The following is a 21,420-nucleotide window of genomic DNA, read 5'->3' on the forward strand; positions in this document are numbered from 1 at the left end:
CAAAACAAGCAATGGGAATTAATATTTAATTTGCCAATTGTGAACCAAACTTTAGATAACTAAGCACTTGAATTAAATAAGAATGCGATTTGGTACGAATCAGAGTGTTGACAGCAATGTTTGTGTATCCAGTCCAAGTCAGAGATTTAGGTTTATGGACAGATTCAAATGCGCTAGTTTTTTAAATTAGAAACATATGCTACTCAGCTCTGCTATATCTGATGCATGAAAATTATTCAAAATCTTTGGTGATAATTGATGTGTAGATACTGCGGTTATGAGCAGCAAATCAGAAAAAAAGTTATATTTGAAAACAAGCAATGGGTATTAATTCAGTCTGAAGAAGGATCCTGAGTCGAAACGTCACCCACCCATGTTCTCCAGAGATGCTGCAGCTGAGCTACTCCAGCACTTTGTGTCTTTGGATGGAAATTAATGTTTAAATTTGCCAATCCTGGACCAAATTTTAGATAACTGGGCATTGGAGAGAATACGTACGAGATTTGCTGATAGTCAGGCTACTGACAGCAGAGTTTGTACATCGAGTCTATGGGAAATAAATTAAGTTCATGGACAGATTTAATGCAAATGTGCTAGATCTTTTCTCAGAAACATATGATACTTAGCTCTGTTATATTTGATGCATGGAAATGGTTTAACATTGGCGGTGATGTTGGTTTGTAGATGTTGCACTTTCACTATATATAAAGAACAGAGGAGAAAAAAAAACAGCGACTTTCTGGTTTAAAATGAGATAAAATTACAAAGAAAAATATGCTGGGTCTTTGTCTTGACAAAGTAGTATTGGGGAGGATGGAGGTGGGAGGGGGAGGGGGCGGGTCCGCACTCCCCCTGCTGGCTCTGCGAGACCATTGACGGCGGCCTCAACCGAACTTGCTGGTCGATGGGCGGAACGATGGAGGAGGAGGAGGGGGCGTGACTGCAACCTGATTGGCGGTGGACGTGTCAGTCAGAGACCGGCTGGCCGTTGAGTGGCTGAGCCCGGCTTGAACCCCTCCCCGCGCCCTTTGGGCCAGCGAGTTAGGTTGACGGGCGGAGCGGCTAAGATGGCGGCGGCGGCGGCGGCGGAGACGGTGTCGGGGCGAGCGGTGACGATATGAAGAGAAGGAGTGGATAACCGGCGGGCCGCTTCGTGTCTGCAAATAACGACAATAAAATAATATTACTAAGAAGAAAAAGGAGGAGGAGGAGGATCCCTCGGGGTTTTTTTTTTCTCTTCATCCCCCCACCCCCCCCCAGCCAAGTTTTTTAAAAATATATATATATTTTAAATAATTGAAATAAGACAGTTACCAAGAAAATATAAATGATGAAATTAAAGCAAAACCAGACTCGGACTTACGATGGGGACGGTTACAAGAAGCGGGCGGCGTGTTTGTGCTTCAAGAACGAGAGTGAGGAGGAGGTAAGGAGCTGCCCGTCTCCCCCAGCACAGGGCCCGCTCTCTAATGCACCTCGGAGAAGGGTAGACACGGAGGAGGGGGGAGTGGATGGGGGAAGGTGAGAGGTGATGGGGTGACAGAAATGGGGGGGCGATGACAGGAGGGGTAGGAGCGAGAGGAGATGAGGGGGTTTGGGGGGGGGGGGAGGATGAGAGGGTGTTGGGAAGGAAGAGAGGGGGGAGGGTGGGAAGACAGGAGGGGAGGGGGGTGACAGGGAAGGGAATGACAGTTTCGGGGGAAAGGGGTGAAGGAGGAGGGAGAGTTGATGGGAGAGTGATGACAGATGGCAGGGGGAGGATGTGAGAGGGGCAAAGAGGGCGGGGAAGGGAGTAGATTTGGATTAGAGGGGGAAGGGGTTTGCTTGCAAATGGGGGGGGGGGGGGTCATTTGTGGGCAGATTTGGAATCGGGTTAGATTTGCAATGGGAAGGGGTAGATTTGGAATGGGAGCAGGTGCAATGGAAGGGCGAGCGGGGCAAACTTACAGTGGAGAGGGGGTGGAGCATACTTTCATTAGAGAGAGAGAGTAGACCACAAATGGTTTGAGGGTGGCAGACCTAATAGGGAAAGAGAGAGAGAGAGAAAGGGGGCAGAGAGAGGAGGGGGACTGGCCCAGTGGGGGCTGGGGGCAGACTTCCAATGAAGTGGGGTAGGGGGTGTGGGTAGATTTCCGATGGGAAGAGGGGGGTGGGGGTATATTTGCTATTTGGGGAAGGAGGGGCGTGGAGACATATTTACAATTTGTAATGGAACAGTGACAGGCACAATGGTGAAAGGGAAGGGGATGGATACTTCCGATGGCAAAGCTTTACTTGTATTCTTGTAATTCCTTGTTGCGGTGCTTCATTTACCATTTTTCTTTCACTGTTCTGCCACTTCTACTGTGGCATGGCGTGGAGAGGTGCCACGTGCACTTTGCTTTGTGCTAAAATTATCAGCATACAGTGCCTTCCATAAATGATGGGTCTTTGTCCCGAACATTATTTATTTGCCTCTACTCCACAATTTGAAATTTGTAATCGAAAAAAATCACATGTGGTCAAAGTGCACATTGTCAGATTTTATTAAAGGGTATTTTTATACATTTTGGTTTCACCATGTAGAAATTACAGCTGTGTTTATACATAGTCCCCCCCCCCCCCCCCCCCATTTCAGGGCACCATAATGTTTGGGACAAATGGCTTCACAGGTGTTTGTAGTTGCTCAGGTGTGTTTAATTGCCTCCTTAATGCAGGTACAGAGAACTCTCAGCACCTAGTCTTTCCTCCAGTCTTTCCATCACCTTTGGAAACTTTTATTGCTGTTTATCAACATGAGGAGCAAAGTTGTACCAATGAGTCAAAGAAGCCATAATGAGACTGAGAAACAAGACTAATGTTAGAGACATCAGTCAAACCTTAAGCTGACCAAAATGAACTGTTTGAAACATCATTAAGAAGAACGCGAGCACTGGTAAGCCTACTAATCGCAAAGGGACTGGCAGCCCAAGGAAGACCTCCATAGCTGATGACAGAAAAATTCTCCCTATGATAAAGAAAAATCCTCTAACACCTGTCCGACAGATCAGAAACACTCTTCAGGAGTCAGGTGTAGATTTATCAATGGGCACCGTCCGCAGAAGATTTCATGAACCAAAATAGAGGCAACACTGCAAGATGCAAACCACTAGTTAGCCGCAAAAATAGGATGGCCAGGTTACAGTTTGCCAAGAAGTACTTAAAAGAGCAACCATAGTTCTGGAAAAAGGTCTTGTGGACAGATGAGACGAAGATTAATTTATATCAGAGTGATGGCAAGAGCAAAGTAACAAGCAGAGAAGGAACTGCCCAAGATCCAAAGCATACCACCTCATCTGCGAAACATGGTGGTGGGGGTGTTATGGCCTGGGCATATATGGCTGCTGAAGGTTGCTCACTTATCTTCATTGATGATACAACTGCATAATGAATTCTGAAGTGTATAGACACATCCTATCTGCTCAGGTTCAAACAAATGCCTCAGATCTCATTGGCCGGCAGTTCATTCTACAGCAAGACAATGATCCCAAACATACTGCTAAAGCAACAAAGGAGTTGTTCAAATGGTCAATTCTTGAGTGGCCAAATCAATCACCCAATCTGAACTCAATTGAGCATGCCTTTAATATGCTGAAGAGCAAATGGGCGGGGTCGAGCCCCCAGAACCAGCATGCTAAAGATGGCTTCAATACAGGCTTGGCAAAGCATCACCAGAGAAGACAGCCAGCAACTGGTGATGTCCATGAATCGCTGACTTCAAACAGTCATTGGATGCAAAGGATATGCAACAAAGTACTAAACATGACTACTTTCATTTATATGACATTGCTGTGCCCCAAACATTATAGTGCTCTTGAAATGGGGGGGGGGGGGGGGGGGGGGGGGGACTATGTATAAACACTGCAGTAATTTCTACATGGTGAAACCAAAGTGTATAAAAACGGCATTTATTAAAATCTGACAATGTGCACTTTAACCACATGTGATTTTTTTCTATTATAAATCTCAAATTTTGGAGTACAGAGGCAAATAAATAAATGATGGGTCTTTGTCCCAAACATGGAGGGCACTGTGATTGTCAGACACTGGTAGATTTTAATTAATCAAGGTTCAGTTTTCACCTTCAGAACCTCAGTGAGTCAGAATTGTGGACTCTGCGAATTTCAAAAGTTTATTTTGATGAAATTTAACTGATGGGTTAACCGCCATCATGCTCTTTATTTTCTGATCTTGTTTCAAAATGCATTATGCTAAAAACAAAAGAAGGTACAGGATGTGGAAGAACATTTTGGTGGCTTTGTGCTGGAAGTTGGTCATGATAGCAAAGGTTGATTTTTGGAAATCAGAAATTATCTTGCAGCTGATCGCACCAGGGATAAAAGTGAAGTTATTTCATGTGAAAACATGTATTTATGACAATCGTGTCAGTTTTGTAACCAAATCTGTGCTATGTATCTTAAAGGGAAATCAAACCGCTATTTGTAAAGGCAATGGGCGTCTGCACACTTATCAGCATATTACTAAAAATGTCTGTTTGTATGTATACGCGTGAATGCATGACGATTCAAAACTCCGCCAAAACGGTACACAATAGCGCTGCAATTTTGGCCCACCTTACTCGCCATTGTCCTGGGATGGAAAGGGGTCAGTTCGTTCGGATTGATGTTATATTTTACAAGTTATTGACATTTTAAACTTTACAAAAGGCACTTTTTAACACTTTTCCACTTGCCCTGCCCGTCAGCGGCATCACCATGATGTCACAATACGATCCCGAATCTCATTTACATAAAAACTCATGATTTAAAAAAAAAAATCTATTTTAATCAAATTCTTCTGTTTTCATTGACAGCTAACACTGTGTTTAGGTTTTCTAAAGAAAAAACGTGATTCTCATTGAGAATTTCTTTTAAAAAATTTAAAAAACAACGCGATTTTCATTGTGGGGGGTGGTGGTATGGGGGGGCTTTCATTTAAAAAAATCACGATTTTCCATTGTGGGGGTGGGATGTGCGGATGCAGGGGATAGAGGGAGGAGAGGGGTTATGGAGGGAGGGAGTGACTGAGCGTATCCGCGTGTGCGGATTTAAAAATAACAAAGTCTCCCCGCACGTGCGCAGTGGGCCTGGTATCCATGAGTGCGGCACTGATGCTGGGGCGAGATCTGGGGAGCAGGGCCTGGGGCAAGGACTAGGCCGCAGCTTCAGCCTCTCCATCCCCGGCTCCAGGCCGATCGGCCCATCTCCCCCCGACAGCCCCCGCCTCAAGTACAACTTCATCGCCGATGTCATGGAGAAAACGGGGCCGGCAGTGTTTTACATCGAGATCATGGAGAGGGATTGAGGGAGAGGAACGCGGAGGAGAGGGAGGGGGAGAGTGGGGGGAGGGGGGAGAGGAGAGGGGAAGGAGGGGGGGGAATAAAGAGAGAAGAGGGGGAATGGGGGAGGTAGGAAGTGGGGGTGATAAGGTGGGAGGGAAGGGGGAGTGGAGGAGGTAGGGAGTGGGGTATGGAGGGCAGTGGGGGAGGTGAGGAGGGATCGAGGGAGGGGAGAGGGGTTATGGAGGGAGGGAGTGACTGAGGGTAGGGGAAAGGAGGGAAGGAGAGTTGAGTGGGGAGGGGTTGAGGAGAGGAAAGAAGAGGGAGGGTGAAGAGGGTGAGGGGAGGAAGCAGAGGAGGACTGGTGGAGAGAAGGAGGATAATGGAGGAGGGGAATAGGGGACTGAAGAGGGAGAGTGAGATGTGTTCACATTGATCTTATATTTTACGTTATTGCTATTTTAAACTTTTTAAAAGTTAGCCGCACCTGCGCAGTTGGCTATGGGTGAGTGGTGGAATATTGCATTGGGGGAATGGGACCCAACGGTTCTGCACTTGGTCTAGTAAAGGGTAAAAAGTCAGGATTGTCTCTGATGTATATTCTTGTTAATTTGTGGATATTATTTTTCCTTTGAAACTTCACACCTTGACCTGGCATATGAATAAGACTAAGGTATCAGACTGAAGAAGGGTCTCGACACAAAACGTCACCCATTCCTTCCCTCAAGAGATGCTGCCTGTCCCGCTGAGTTACTCCAGCATTTTGTGTCTACCTTCGATTTAAACCAGCATCTGCTGTTCTTTCCTACACATATGAATAAGGCTCTTGGGTATTTCTGATTTGTTGTTCAAGATTGTGAACAGTGAGAAAGTTCTTTGTTGTTCGTCCAATGGTGTAGAGAGATGGTTACTCATCTAATGCACAGAATGCTTGTAGGGTAGGGGGCTTCATAAACTGCAGCCAAGAGTGACTTTGCAGCTAACTGCAATATGGCCGGTCCTGATTTGTGATAGGCAAACAATTATGGAGGATAAACCTGAAAGTAAAGCAGAGTGCAGGAAATGTTCCATAGATCAGGGTATCATATGTAGAGAGTTAAACTGTCATACACACATCAATGACCCTTAAACAGAATGTATATGTGAAGAGGTCATTGATTTGAAATTATAATTATTTCTCTTCAGATGTTGTCTGACTTGTTGATCATTCCCTGGATTTTGTAGATGACGGAAATCTGAAATAAAAAGTTTTCATGTTTTGCAATGTGAGACAAAGCCACTTGTCATATTTGTAGTCAACCTTTGGTAGATGCTTCTGAACAGAATGCATTTGGTACACAACTGCAGTATGTAACCATGACTTGTGTGTCCTTAATTATATGGTTATTAACCAGATGGTGTGAGTTTGTGTAAATCAGGAAAAGAACAAGGGTCACCCTGGTTCAGAGAGGTAAAGCTAGAAGAGGCACCATAAACTTGAAAATGAGGTGCCAACCTGGTGAAAACCAACACAAGATGATATTCACACTAAATAGGAAGCAACTTGTGGGTTACATCAAAGCCTTATAGCCCTGCTGAATCTGGTTGTGAATGGAGCTGAACAATTAGCAGCAAGGAGGAAGAGAGACATCCCATCCTCAACAATGGCAGGCTCCAGCAGAATGAAGCATTGTCTAACCTGTTCAGCCCGATATGCTTAACAAAGGAAAAGCAAAGGAACCACACATCCCTTCTGAAAACTTTCTCTCCAGAATTACCTATGCCTCTTAGCCAAGTTTTCCAGCACATTTAGAACAATGATTTTGCTTTACTAGGTAGAAAATTGCCCAGCTAAATCCCATTCACAAGAAGCAGGACAAATCTAAATGGGCAAATTGCTCACCAACACAGTCAACTGTGTCATCAGTTACTTATCAGTTAGCACTTGGTACCATAAAGCACTAACTCACAATGAACGTGTTCACTAATGTTGACACCAGGAACTGCAGTTGCTGGCTTAAAAGAAAGGACACAAAGTGGTGGAGTAACTCAGCGGGTCCTGCAGCATCTCTGGAGAATGTGGATAGGTGACATTTCAGGTCGGGACCCTTCCTCAGACTTAACTTTTCTGGTCTCAACCTGAAACGTCACTTGTTTATGTTCTCCAGAGGCTGCTTGACCAGAGTTACTCCAACACTTTGCCAGTTCACCAATGTTTGGAGGTCCATTTGACCTCGTACATAGAGCAACAAGATGAATTCTCCAGGTGCGGTGTGTGTGATTGCCCTTGATAAAGTTTAGCATTGAAGTTGACAGGCATCGGGGAAAACGCTACAATGGTTAGAGAAATAAGTTGAACAATTGATTGTGATTTATTGTAGTTGAATTATCTTAGCCTCGGGATATCAGTGTAATGTCAGTGGATATTAACTGACTGCTCAATGTTAAATTCCATTGCGCAGTGTTAAATTCGGTTCCACATCTGGTAAAGTAGATGCAAGTTTTCTCGACCAATTAAAACATTCCATGCCTGCAAGCCGCAAGGTATAGACAACATTCAGACATGTTAAGTGGAGGTAAGGTTGTTTCAGTTGAAGATAGTCATTGCCTGGTACAAGGGTCTAACCAGTCAGCCTTGAAATTAATTACTATTGTTAAATCCCTTACAATCAACATCCTTGGGGTATTACCATTGACCAGAAACACAACTTGACCAGCCTTGTAAGTGCTGTGGCAAAAAATAGAAGCTTGGGCTGGCTCTCCTGTTCCACATGACACCCTCTGGTATCCCAAAGGCTTTTGCCCATTGACAAAGATCGTCAGAAGTTATATTGTCCGCTTGCCCAGATGAGTCCAGCTTCAACAGCACCAGGGGTTCAGCATCTTCCAGGAAAATGGCCCCTTGTTCACCACTAAACAATTTGTGTACCGCAGTACGTAAGAGACACTGGTTACTTGCCTCGGGTGATCACCAGAAAAGGTCAAGTACAGCAGGCACATGGGAGCACCACCACTTGCTGGTTCCCATCGAGGTCGCTCACAATCCTAATCTGGAATTTTTTTGTGTGTAAATGATTATTTTATTCTGTGTCCAAGATGGCTGCCGGAAGGGAGAGTGTACGCTGGCGCGCTTTAGCTGCCGCTGCTCTCTCTTCATATTGTGTTTTTGATTTTTGTCTTTGGATTGAATTCTGTCTTTAATTTGTGTACTGGTGATGTCTTTACTATTTATTTCATTCCGCTTACATGTTTTTACTCTATTTGCTAAATTTTGTAAGGTGTCCTCGAGACTCTTGAAAGGCGCCCATAAATAAAATTTATTATTATTAACTGTATTGTTCTCTTGCTGTTGAGCCAAAGTTTTGGAACTCTACCAATAGCATTGTGGAGGTACCTTTACCAGAAAGGCTGCAGAGGTTCTAAAAGTTGCATGTTCTGTGTGGGAGTTAGAGGTTAGCAGTAAATATCCTCCTTCCCAGCAATATTCGTATCAAGAGAAATGCATATAGATAGTCCCCGGGTTATGTAGGGGTTCCATTCCTGCCAATTCTCTGTAAGCCAATTTCTCTGAAAGTCAGAAACATCTGTTTTCTATCACTCTGTCTTGTATTGCTTGAAATTTACCAGCTGTAATTCTATCATTTCATCAAATATGTACCCTCACACTACCTATAATTAAGCTTATGGATTTTTTTTGCAAGTACAAAGCACTATAATGAACACCACACAGCATTTTATTATTACAAAAATGCTTTGACGGTGTGTGGGTTTTTGTATAAAGTCAGTTGCCTTTAAGCCAGGGAGCACCTGAGTGTGAAAGTGTGGATTAGAAAGGTTTTTGCTGATGATGCAAAGCATGAAACAAGGCTTCGGGATGTCATGTAATTTGGATAATTGAAGGTTGCTTTGGTTTCACATTGATGAAATGAGAACAGAAAATGCTGAATATGCTCAGCAGCATCTGTGGAATGAGACGCCAGTTGAAGGCTCTTCATCAGGACTGAGCAAGGAAACAAGCTTTTGCTGATACATTAACACAATTTCTCTTCCCACAGTTGCTGTCAGATCTGTGTGTATCCAGTATTTTATCAATTTCACATTTCCAATATCCAGGTTAAATGTGTTGAAGATCTCTGTTCTCACTTACAAATTATTGCATACATTTTATAATTTTAAGCTGAACTTTGTTTTTAATGACAAAGTGAAAATCGCAGACTACTTTGTATTTTTCTATTTCCTATTTTTTGTATCCTGGCATGCTATCCTACGTGTGATATATAGGTTTCGGCTCAACTGGAATGTGGGGCTATTCCTCTGTTTCTGGTATAATCTGTGAAGAAAAATAAATTTAAATGGTTGCAATATTGACCAGAATTGACTCTAATTTTTATAGAGCAGACATGGAAACCTTTCGAGTGACCCACTTTATTGAAGCTGTCTCCATGATTGCAGTAAAGTTAATATTCAGCAGATATGCTAACAGAGGCTACTAAGTGTTATAATGTGTCCTAAAGAAAATATTCTAATCTGGAAGCAGGTTATTGCAATAGTTTCAGCCAGGTTTTGTGTAGAATTTTTGACTTCTGTGTCTACTTTGGAGATTCTAGTGTAAGTAATCAAAATAAATAGTTCGAGCAAGCTTTTCTGCCAGCTCAGTGCATCCACAAATTTCAATGGACGAAGCATTCAGCAGCTGTGGGAGGGCTAGGAAGGGAAGGGGAAAAAAGGAGAAAGCAGGGACTACCTAAAATTGAAGCCATTTGGTCCATTGAGTCCAGCTCCCAGATCGACTCCCCTCCTTATTTGCCTGTGCCCCAAACTTATTATCTCTCACATATACATCTTTCACAACATGCCTTTGTTTCTTTTTGCCATCAAACCACATTAAAAGTTAGCAAACAGTAGCCAATTAATCTACCAGCATGCCTTTGGGACGTGGGAATCCACTAGAGCATTTGGAGGAAATCCATGTGATCATGGCGAAAATGTGCAAAATGTCATAGATAGAACCCATGGGCAGGTTGGTATCCAAATGTGTAGAATCATGAGATAGCAGCACTTCCCATTTGCCATGGTGCAGTGCCAATATGAAAGAAAAAAAAAAAAAATTAATAACAAAAAATGCTATGAACACCCAGTGGGTCAAGCAGCACTTTTGGAGAGAGAAGCAATTAATGTTTCATATAGTTAACATAATGAAAGTTTATGGACTGAAATGTAAACTCTATAGATGCTGCATGACCTGTTGAGCATCTCTAACGTGTTGGTATGTGAGGAGAAAATGTGTTGAGCCGTAGCTAGGCTCCATGTAACAGAGTGCAGCATTGTATAAACATAATGGTAGTAAAGCTGAGTTAGTTAAACAGGATTTACTTCGGTGAGTTGAAATGTAAACTTTATAGATGCTTCCCGACATGCTGAGCACCTGTAACGTTCGTTGTTATTATGCGATGCAATGCATTTTATTGAAAGTACGCGCAACAATCATCCTGCACACGTGTTGGACGTGATTCCAAGTAAGTAAATTGCTTTGTCCTGGAGCTTCTTAAATGCTTTTGGAGCAGTTCTCAATTAATTGTTTTGTTAGAGATGGGCATTGTCTGGCACATGCAATACCTAGCTTGAACGTTATCCAGATCTTCTTGCATGTGGACACAATTTGCTTTTTAGTTTTAGTTGCAAATGGAGCAGAACACTGCAATCATTAACCGAAATTGTACTTCTGATCTTACAATGGAATGAAGGTCACTGAAGTAGCTTGATGGGTTGGCCTCAGCCACTGCTGAAAAAACCTCTTCAACTGTGTTCTAGGAAACTCCAACAAGCCACATCAAACTTATTTTGTGCTAAGAATTCCTCAAGCCAGCAGAGTGCTTTCCTATTCGATTCCATTAACTTCAATTTTCCGAATCTTCTCGATAGCATACATTATCAAATCCTTACTACGTGTCTTTTTCACGTGGATTTCATCTCTTCATAACTTTTGAGTGCGAGTAGACTGTTGAAGGAATAATAGGCTAGATTGGAACATTGTGCATCTTGTGGACTGAACAAAAGCAAACAATATTTGATGTTGCTAGGTGTCTGCTAATGTTCGCTGTACTTGAATAACTTGGTTCATTGACGTTCTTGAATATGTCTTCAATCTTGTAGCTGGTAACATCCATAATCTGTACAGTATCCAGTAGAGTTTTCCATATCTTTACATATCTAAAAATGGAAATTGCTGGAGAGCGATCGATCATCTGTTCAACATTTCTGGATGGTAAACTTGGCTTTAGTGTTCCAGTCGTGTATTCTATCATCATTAAATGCAGATGTGTTATCACAATCACAATAATAATTTAATAGCCAAGTATGTTTTGCAACATACGAGGTATTTCATTTGCCAGGTCAGTCATACAAATAAAAAGCAACGGAACACATAAAATACATTTTAACATAAACATCCACCACAGTGACTCCTCCTCATTCCCAACTGTGATAGAAGGCAAAAAAAAGTTAATATCTCTTCCCTTCTTTGCTCTCCCGGTTGGAGGCATCGAGCCCTCCGTTGACGGGACAATGCTGACTACCATAGCCGACAGTGTTTGGGCCCTTCGCATTGGGGCGATCAGCTCCTGCATCGGGAGGATGTCAGCTCCCCCGTGCCGGCGATTGGACCCCGGGTGGGAGCTGGTTGAGCCTCTGCGTCGTTGGCGCTCCCGACATCCAGGATCTCTCCCGAGACTGCGAGCTCTTGATGGTAAATCCACAGGCCGCGGTTGGAGCGATCCCAGGCAAGGGATCGACTCCAATCTTAAGTGATAATTGGAACTCAAGTCAGTCGGAGGTGGCCTCCAGCTCCATCGGTGGTAGGCCGCAGAGCAACCGGTGATGTGACCCGAAAATTAATCGCATCTCCAGCAAGGTAAGAGGCTGAAAAAAAAGTTTCCCCCAACCCCCTCGCCCAACCCCCACATAAAACAAAACCGGAGAACATTTACACAAACTTTTAACACACACTGAAACATTTTTAAAAAGACGAAAAAACAGACAGACTGTTGGGGCTGCCAATCGTGCCGCGCTCCTGGTGGTAATTATTCATGTTATTATTCATATTTTATTAATGTTAGCCTCTTATTCATGTTTTGCTTGTCCATCTAGCAAAACTTGAGCTTCGATGGGACTCTTGATGTGATTGTTTGGCTGTTTATAATATTTTCACAGTTTAGCATGGAAGTAATCCTTGTGTAGTTTCACCAATGCTTGACTTTATGGTAATGGTAGATTGAGGGGTATATGAGGCCAGATTGTGAGTGAATACAGTACTGCTTCTGACGATCCATACATAGCACCTTCATGCATGCCCAGTTTTTATCTGTCAAATGTGTTCTGAATGAGTTCCAATTATCATTAAAACAGCAACAAGATATGATTTGAGGATATACGGCATGTAAGTTGTGTGTTTTTATTCATAAACTCTTTGTAGTGGTCCGGTGTTATTGAAGATTTCTGGTTCTGCACTTGCCTGATTTTACTGTGTACTGATTCTGGTGGGAGTATCTGATTAGTTTGAGGACACACTGTGATGCAGGGTGCTAAAATGCTTGTGAGCTAAAAACTTGGACAATATGTGAGACAGTACTTCTCTGCTTGGATCTGTTTCCAGATTTCTGGTCAGAGGATTCGCAAATGATTGGTTGAATGTCTTGCACCATGTCCAGCTCTAGTGGTGGGGTTGTTGCTGAATTGTCCATCCCGTTTTTGTGCTTTAATGTGGTTTGATATTAGACGTTACACTTTAGAGACACAACGTGGAAACGGGTCCTTTGGTCCACTGAGTCCCCACAGACCAGTGATCACATTCATGCGTTAGCACTGTCCTACACACTAGGGGCAATTTACAGATGCCAATTAACCTACAAACCTGTACGTCATTGAAGTGTTGGAGGAAACTGGAGCACTTACACAAAATGGATTAATAAGTCAGTTACATTTTTAGGACGATGCCGACAGCTCTGTTATAACACGAATGGGATTTAACGCATTAATAAATTGGGGGACACTTTGTATTTCATCGGCCAAATTGGTTACAAGGCAATTGCAATTGGAAACTAGAGAATCACTTAAAAGGAAATGATGAGCAGAAAACAAGTCTAGGAGCCTTATGTTCCAGGCACCTACCACTATCGAAAATAAATTGCTCTTCACATATCCATTCCTCATAATATTAAACTTTTATTGGGTCTCGCAAATTTGTCTTAACACTCTAATCCAGACAGCATTCTAGTAAACCTCTTCAGCACCCTTCCCAATGCCTCTACATCCTCCATGTTACAGGGCAATCTGAATGACACAATGCTAAAGAGTCGAGAGTATTTTAATGTACATTCCCATGTCTATGTAGTTTGTAGCTTATTTGGTGGTTTTAGTGTTTAATAGCCTTATAGTTGTAAGGAAGAAGCTACTCCTGGACATTACAGTTTTCAGTCCCCTATTCCTTCTTCCTGATGGCAGGTGTGAAATGACCATGTGGCCTGGGTGGTGTTGGTCTCTGACGATGCTGGTTGCTTTTTTGAGACGGCCATTTCTGTGAATCTCTTTGGTGGGCAGGTCAGTACCCATGATGGACTGGGTAGTGATCACTTTTTTTAATCTTCCACATTCCTGCACGTTCGAGTTGCTGAACCAGGCAGTGATGTAGCCAGTCAATATGTTCTTCACTATATACCAGTAGAATTTCAAGAAGATATTTGTTGACAGACCGAATCTCCCCAATCTTCTAAGGAAATCGACGAAATGATGGGCTTTCTTTATGGTGCACCAATGTGTTGGGTCCAGGACAGATCTTCAGAAATATGCACGCCCAGTAATTTGAAGATTTCGACACCCTCTATACCAACGCCCCGATTAAGATCTCAATTTGTGGATCCTTGACCTTCCTCTTCCGAAGTCTCCAAATTTGGTCTAACCAAAGTTTTACAAAGCTGCAGTGTGACTTCCTGACTCATACACTCAGTGTCTTGATCGATGTGAAAGCAAGCATACCATACGTCTAAAGTATCTGCCAAGTTATATAGTGGCAGGCTGAACCCAGCATTATTGAAGATGGTTTTGAATGCTTCTTAATTGTGGCAAGCAAAAATAACTGGTGGCTATTGGGAAGTCTTGGTTCAGACAAATTAATATGACTTTCAAGAGAAGATTGAATGAACAGTATTTTTAGCCTCGTTATTCAAGTGCACAAATGTGTTAAAATGACACAAAGCTGGGTGGCAGTGTGAACTGTGAGGAGGATGCTTTGAGAGTGCAGGGTGGCTTGGACAGGTTGGGGGAGTGGGCAGATGCATGGTAGATTAAGTTTAATGTGGATAAATGTGAGGTTATCCACTTTGGTATCAAAAACAGGAAGGCAGATTACTATCTAAATGGGGGGGATCGACCTAAATGGGGGGTTTGAAGAAGGGTTTCGGCCCAAAACATCACCCATTTCCTTCGCTCCATAGATGCTGCTGCACCCGCTGAGTTTCTCCAGCATTTTTGTGTACCTTCGATCTTCCAGCATCTGCAGTTCCTTCTTGAACACTATGTAAGTAAGCATGCAGTTACAGCAGGCAGTGAAGAAAGCGAATGGCATGTTGGCCTTTATAACAAGAGGATTTGAGTATAGGAGCAAAGAGGTCCTTCTGCAGTTGTACAGGGCCCTAGTGAGACCACACCTGGAGTATTGTGTGCAGTTTTGGTCCCTTAATTTGAGGAAGGACATTCTCGCTATTGAGGGAGTGCAGTGTAGGTTTACAAGGTTAATTCCCTGAGTGAATGTAGCGGCTGGGCTTGTACACTCTGGAGTTTAGAAGGATGAGAGGAGATCTTATTGAAACATATAATATTGTTAAGGGTTTGGACATGCTAGAGGCAGGAAACATATTCCCGATGTTGGAGTCCAGAACCGGGGCCACAGTTTAAGAATATGGGGTAAGCCATTTAGAACGGAGACGAGGAGACACTTTTTCTCACACTAAGTTGTAAGTCTGTGGAATTCTCTGCCTCAGAGGGCGGTGGAGGCCGGTTCTCTGGGTACTTTCAAGAAAGAGCTAGATAAGGCTTTTAAAGATGGCGGAGTCAGGGGATATGGGGAGAAGGCAGGAACGGGGTACTGATTGGGGATGATCAGCCATGATCACATTGAATGGCGGTGCTGGCTCGAAGGGCCGAATGGCCTACTCCTGCACCTATTGTCTATAACATTAAGTGAGCGCGAGAGATGGGAGTCAAGTTTTGCTTGGGGCAAGTGGACAAAGCAAACTGAGGATTGTTCTGCCCTTTAAGGTTGGTCTTTGACCCTGACTGCCACTACACACTCATCTGATCCACAAATCCCTTGATTTCTTTGAAGTTAAAAACATCTTTCTCTTAGCCATTGTGTATATTGCTGCCCAAGCATTAAAATCCTTTATTCATCATCTTGTACTCTGCTGCTCTAGTTCAAGACTCTCAAGTGCTATGGTAAGACTCTCTAGTCCTGTGATATCTTCCAGGCTTTGGATATCTTCTCTAACAAGGACCCAAATAAGCTATCAAAAGGACTCAAATAATCTGTCAAAAGTATGGATTACAAGTAGGGAGGAAAATGTGAAGAGGCTCGAGGTGGATATGGGCAACTAGAGTGAGGGAGAGAACATGGTAGATGTAACATAATGTGGAAATACGTAACGTCATCCACTTTGGTGCACGTGTGGAAAATCTGAGTTTTTGTTAAACAATATTAAGTACTATTGATGTTCAAAAGGACCCAAGTGTGTCTTTGCACAAGTCACTGAAGACCAAATGTAGTCAGAAGGGCAAATGGTAGCGTTTATTATGACAGGAAGCAGCACCGGACCACATGATCATCCAAGCAAGAGGAAGGACTACTTAGTTCAATTGTATAGCTCCTGGAATATTGTGTAGGGGTTTGGTCTCCTTGCCTAAGAAAGCATTTGTGTATTTTTACAATACTGGAGAGATTTTGAAGAACAAGATTATTATTCAGGTTTTTACACCATTACACTTCTCTTAACAAAAATTTACCCATCATGTAAAACCGTACAAATAACAGACATAAATTAGATAACTTCAAGACAAAGTCAAAAACGTTTTTCATAGCAGACACATTTTCATTGTTTTGCCACCATTTTGGACACCAAAAATGTGCAATTAAAAACTCTGCTACATTTAGTCATGAATATTTCTCATAAATAAACTTCATATGGCCCCTCATACATATACATTTTGATAATGATCTAGGGAAATATCTTCATCAAAACCAGGAGAAAAATACAGTAACATGTCTGGTATTCTGCCTAGCAAAGATCCGGTAACGGTCGTTGTGCTTGGTATCCATTGTCACAACGATCGTTATCGGGGTCGGTACCTCCGTAAATTAAACCACGGAGGCTCCAAATCTAGATTGCTTTTCAAAAACCCAATGAGGTATCCTATGGTAGTAGCGGTTTTTGAGCAAGTTAATTATGTTTTCATATTTTCCAATTTATTATATCAAAAACGCAACGATCGTTTACGATATACCGACTTTTTTAAATCAATTTAAAAAAAAAAATGGACATGAATTGGTAGCAATGTCACAAAATTTTGAGATTTAAAAAAAAAAGCCTGCAATTTATCCCATCAGATAAAGCATAAAAATAAGTTTAATTTGACACCTAATTCACTTTCATATCTTCAGTATTAAAAACGTTATGGCCATTTTCATACTTGGAAATTAGCATTGTTTCAAGAGAGAGTTTGGCATGTGTTCTATTGTGTTTAGAAAAACTAGAAGAAATCTTGTTGAAAGTTGCAGGATTTATAAATGGTGAAGGGAGAATATTTCCTTTGAGCGTTTAAGAATAAGTGGTAGGCCAGTAGAAACAAGAAATTGCAGATGCTGAATTACAAAAAAGACACAAATTGCTGGGGTAACTCAGCGGATCAGGCAGCATGTCTGGAGAACATGGATTGACAGACCATTTATTCTCAACCTGTGTCTCAGTCCTTGTTTCATGTCAACACTCCTTCAAACCCTGGTGGGCCATATTGAATTGTGAACGATGAACCATTGGAATTATCCACCCTGGACAGCTGTGGAAGCTCTATCATCATTTTAATTAAGAGAAGTATTTGATAACTTTGTGGATGTCAAAGGATATTGGGATAATGTTAGAAAATGACACTGAAACCCTCTGCATGGATGGCAGCTTGGAGTGCTGATCTTTTGTAAAAGTCATCTTCTTGAGATCACCTCTAATGGTGAATTTTCAAGAATATTGTCCCTACCTGCTTAATACTCCTTCAGTTCAGCGAACCTTACTTGATTAGTAAGGGTGTTAAGGGGAGAAGGCATGCAAATGAGGTTCCCAAAATGTAGGGGAGAGAGAAGAAAAAGAAAATAATCAGAGAATAAGAGAGGGTGGGTTTCTTAAATGTGTATATTTTAATGCTAGGAGCATTGTAAGAAAAGTGGATGAACTTAGAGCCTGGATTGACACCTGGAAGTATGATGTTGTGGCGATCAGTGAAACATGGTTGCAGGAGGGCTGTGATTGGAAACTAAATATTCCAGGATTTCGTTGCTTCAGGTGTGATAGAATTGGAGGGGCAAGAGGTGGAGGTGTTGCATTGCTTATCAGGGAAGATATTACAGCAGTGCTTTGGCAGGATAGATTAGAGGGCTCGTCTAGGGAGGCTATTTGGGTGGAACTGAGAAATGGGAAAGGGGTAGCAACACTTATAGGGGTGTATTATAGACCGCCAAATGGGGAGCGAGAATTGGAAGAGCAAATATGTAAGGAGATTGCAGATATTAGTAGTAAGCACAAGGTAGTGATTGTGGGAGATTTCAATTTTCCACACATAGACTGGGAAACACATTCTGTAAATGGGCTGGATGGGTTGGAGTTTGTAAAATGTGTGCAGGATAGTTTTTTGCAACAATACATAGAAGTACCTACTAGAGAAGGGGCGGTACTGGACCTCCTGTTAGGAAATGAGATGGGTCAGGTGGCAGAGGTATGCGTTGGGGAACAGTTCGGGTCCAGTGATCACAATACCATTAGTTTCAATATAATTATGGAGAGGGACAAAACTGGACCTAGGGTTGAGATTTTTGATTGGAGAAAGGCTAACTTTGAGGAGATGCGAAAGGATTTAAAAGGAGTAAATTGGGACAGTTTGTTTTATGGGAAAGATGTGGAAGAGAAATAGAGTACATTTAAAGGTGAAATTTTAAGAGTACAGAATCTTTATGTCCCTGTTCGGTTGAAAGGAAATCGTAAAAATTATAAAGAGCCATGGTTTTCAAGGGAAATTGGACACTTGGTTCGGAAAAAGAGGGAGATCTACAATAATTATAGGCAGCATGGAGTAAATGAGGTGCTTGAGGAGTATAAAAAATGTAAAAAGAATCTTAAGAAAGAAATTAGAAAAGCTAAAAGAAGATATGAGGTTGCTTTGGCAAGTAAGGTAAAAGTAAATCCGAAGGGTTTCTACCGCTATATTAATAGCAAAAGGATAACGAGGGATAAAATTGGTCCATTAGAGAGTCAGAGTGGACAACTATCTGCAGAGCCAAAAGAGATGGGGGAGATATTGAACAGTTTCTTTTCTTCGGTATTCACCATGGAGAAGGATATTGAATTATGTGAGGTAAGGGAAACAAGTAGAGTAGCTATGGAAACTATGAGGATCAAAGAAGAGGAAGTACTGACACTTTTGAGAAATATAAAAGTGGATAAGTCTCCAGGTCCGGACAGGATATTCCCTAGGACATTGAGGGAAGTTAGTGTAGAAATAGCAGGGGCTATGGCAGAAATATTTCAAAGTTGAATGTGCATTAAAAAACCTAATTGCATTAGAAACGGGAATAGTGCTGGAGGATTGGCGTACTGCGCATGTTGTTCCATTGTTTAAAAGGGGGTCTAAGAGTAAACCTAGCAATTATAGACCTGTTAGTTTGACGTCAGTGGTGGGCAAATTAATGGAAAGAATACATAGAGATAATATATATAAGCATCTGGATAAACAGGGTCTGATTAGGAACAGTCAACATGGATTTGTGCCTGGAAGGTCATGTTTAACTAATCTTCTTGAATTTTTTGAAGATGTTACTCGGGAAATTGATGAGGGTAAAGCAGTGGATGTTGTGTATATGGACTTCAGTAAGGCCTTTGACAAGGTTCCTCATGGAAGGTTGGTTAAGAAGGTTCAATGGTTGGGTATTAATGGTGGAGTAGCAAGATGGATTCAACAGTGGCTGAATGGGAGATGCCAGAGAGTAATGGTGGATGGTTGTTTGTCAGGTTGGAGGCCAGTGACGAGTGGGGTGCCACAGGGATCTGTGTTGGGTCCACTGTTGTTTGTCATGTACATCAATGATCTGGATGATGGTGTGGTAAATTGGATTAGTAAGTATGCAGATGATACTAAGATAGGTGGGGTTGCGGGTAATGAAGTAGAGTTTCAAAGTCTACAGAGAGATTTATGCCAGTTGGAAGAGTGGGCTGAAAGATGGCAGATGGAGTTTAATGCTGATAAGTGTGAGGTGCTACATCTTGGCAGGACAAATCAAAATAGGACGTACATGGTAAATGGTAGGGAATTGAAGAATGTAGGTGAACAGAGGGATCTGGGAATACTGTGTGCACAGTTCCCTGAAAGTGGAATCTCATGTAGATAGGGTGGTAAAGAAAGCTTTTTGGTGTGCTGGCCTTTATAAATCAGAGCATTGAGTATAGAAGTTGGGATGTAATGTTAAAATTGTACAAGGCATTGGTGAGGCCAATTCTGGAGTATGGTGTACAATTTTGGTCGCCTAATTATAGGAAGGATGTCAACAAAATAGAGAGAGTACAGAGGAGATTTACTAGAATGTTGCCTGGGTTTCAGCAACTAAGTTACAGAGAAAGGTTGAACAAGTTAGGGCTTTATTCTTTGGAGCGCAGAAGGTTAAGGGGGACTTGATAGAGGTCTTTAAAATGATGAGAGGGATAGACAGAGTTGATGTGGAAAAGCTTTTCCCACTGAGAGTAGGAAAGATTCAAACAAGGGGACATGACATGAGAATTAAGGGACTGAAGTTTAGGGGTAACATGAGGGGGAACTTCTTTACTCAGAGAGTGGTAGCTGTGTGGAATGAGCTTCCAGTGAAGGTGGTGGAGGCAGGTTTGTTTTTATCATTTAAAAATAAATTGGATAGTTATATGGATGGGAAGGGAATGGAGGGTTATGGTCTGAGCGCAGGTATATGGGACTAGGGGAGATTATGTGTTCGGCACGGACTAGAAGGGTCGAGATGGCCTGTTTCCGTGCTGTAATGGTTATATGGTTATAATGGTTATTAGATCAGCCATGATTGAATGACAGAGTAGACTTGATGGGCCGAAAGGCCTAATTCTGCTCCTGTGTCTTATGAACCTTTGAGGCAGGAATACCTCTCCTTCAGGAGGTGCACACTGCATGTTGTACACATGGGCACCTTGCACAGCAACTTTAATATTCTTGCATTTAACTACCCCCACAAATTACTTTTGCATTTGGGTATGAACAGAGCTAATAGCCTCGCCATTATTTTGATAGGAAATTATCAATGACTACGTGATTTCTATGGTTTCTTTCACATTGAGCATGGATCGCTGTTTTAAAATTAATCAGAACACTGCAACAATCTCCTGAAAGACACATGCAAGTTTAGGTCTTTTTCAGACACTTGTCTATTTGTTCATGACATTACCGCTATCAAGTGATGCACCTGAAATATGAGTTTAAAGTCTTTGTGTAATGAACAGAATGTGAGTTGCTCCCCTTCTACCGTTGTTGATAATGCTCTTAATGGTCTGAAGTAGTGGTCTCGACGTGAAACGTCACCTATTCCTTTTCTCCAGAGATGCTGTCTGACCCACTCAGTTACTCTAGCGCATTTTTGGTTTAAACCAGCATCTGCTGTTCCGTCCTACACATGTTATTGACTTTGTTTGTTGTACATTCCTTCACCAGATAGGTCCCCTTTAATTTCTATCTTGCAGCGTTAACATTCCTACTGAGTTACTCCAGCATTTTGTGTCTACCTTAACATTCAACAGGTCATCCTCGGCAAGTTTAGACAACTCCAATGGCATAGCAACACCAGA

General features: G+C 42.2%; 1 protein-coding gene across 1 annotated transcript in view; it reads left to right on the forward strand.

Annotated features, from left to right (window-relative positions):
- The first annotated feature begins 1,033 nt into the window (after positions 1-1,033).
- LOC129708667 (diphosphoinositol polyphosphate phosphohydrolase 1) overlaps positions 1,034-21,420 on the forward strand; it is an 80,778-nt gene continuing 60,391 nt past the window's right edge. Inside the window, exon 1 of the mRNA XM_055654574.1 lies at positions 1,034-1,426. Within this exon, the coding sequence (XP_055510549.1) occupies positions 1,328-1,426 (99 nt within the window). The 5' untranslated portion in view covers positions 1,034-1,327. The remainder of the gene's footprint in view (positions 1,427-21,420) is intronic.

Source organism: Leucoraja erinacea, chromosome 24 (genome assembly GCF_028641065.1).
Source record: "Leucoraja erinacea ecotype New England chromosome 24, Leri_hhj_1, whole genome shotgun sequence".
In the NCBI taxonomy this organism is placed as follows: Eukaryota; Metazoa; Chordata; class Chondrichthyes; order Rajiformes; family Rajidae; genus Leucoraja; species Leucoraja erinaceus.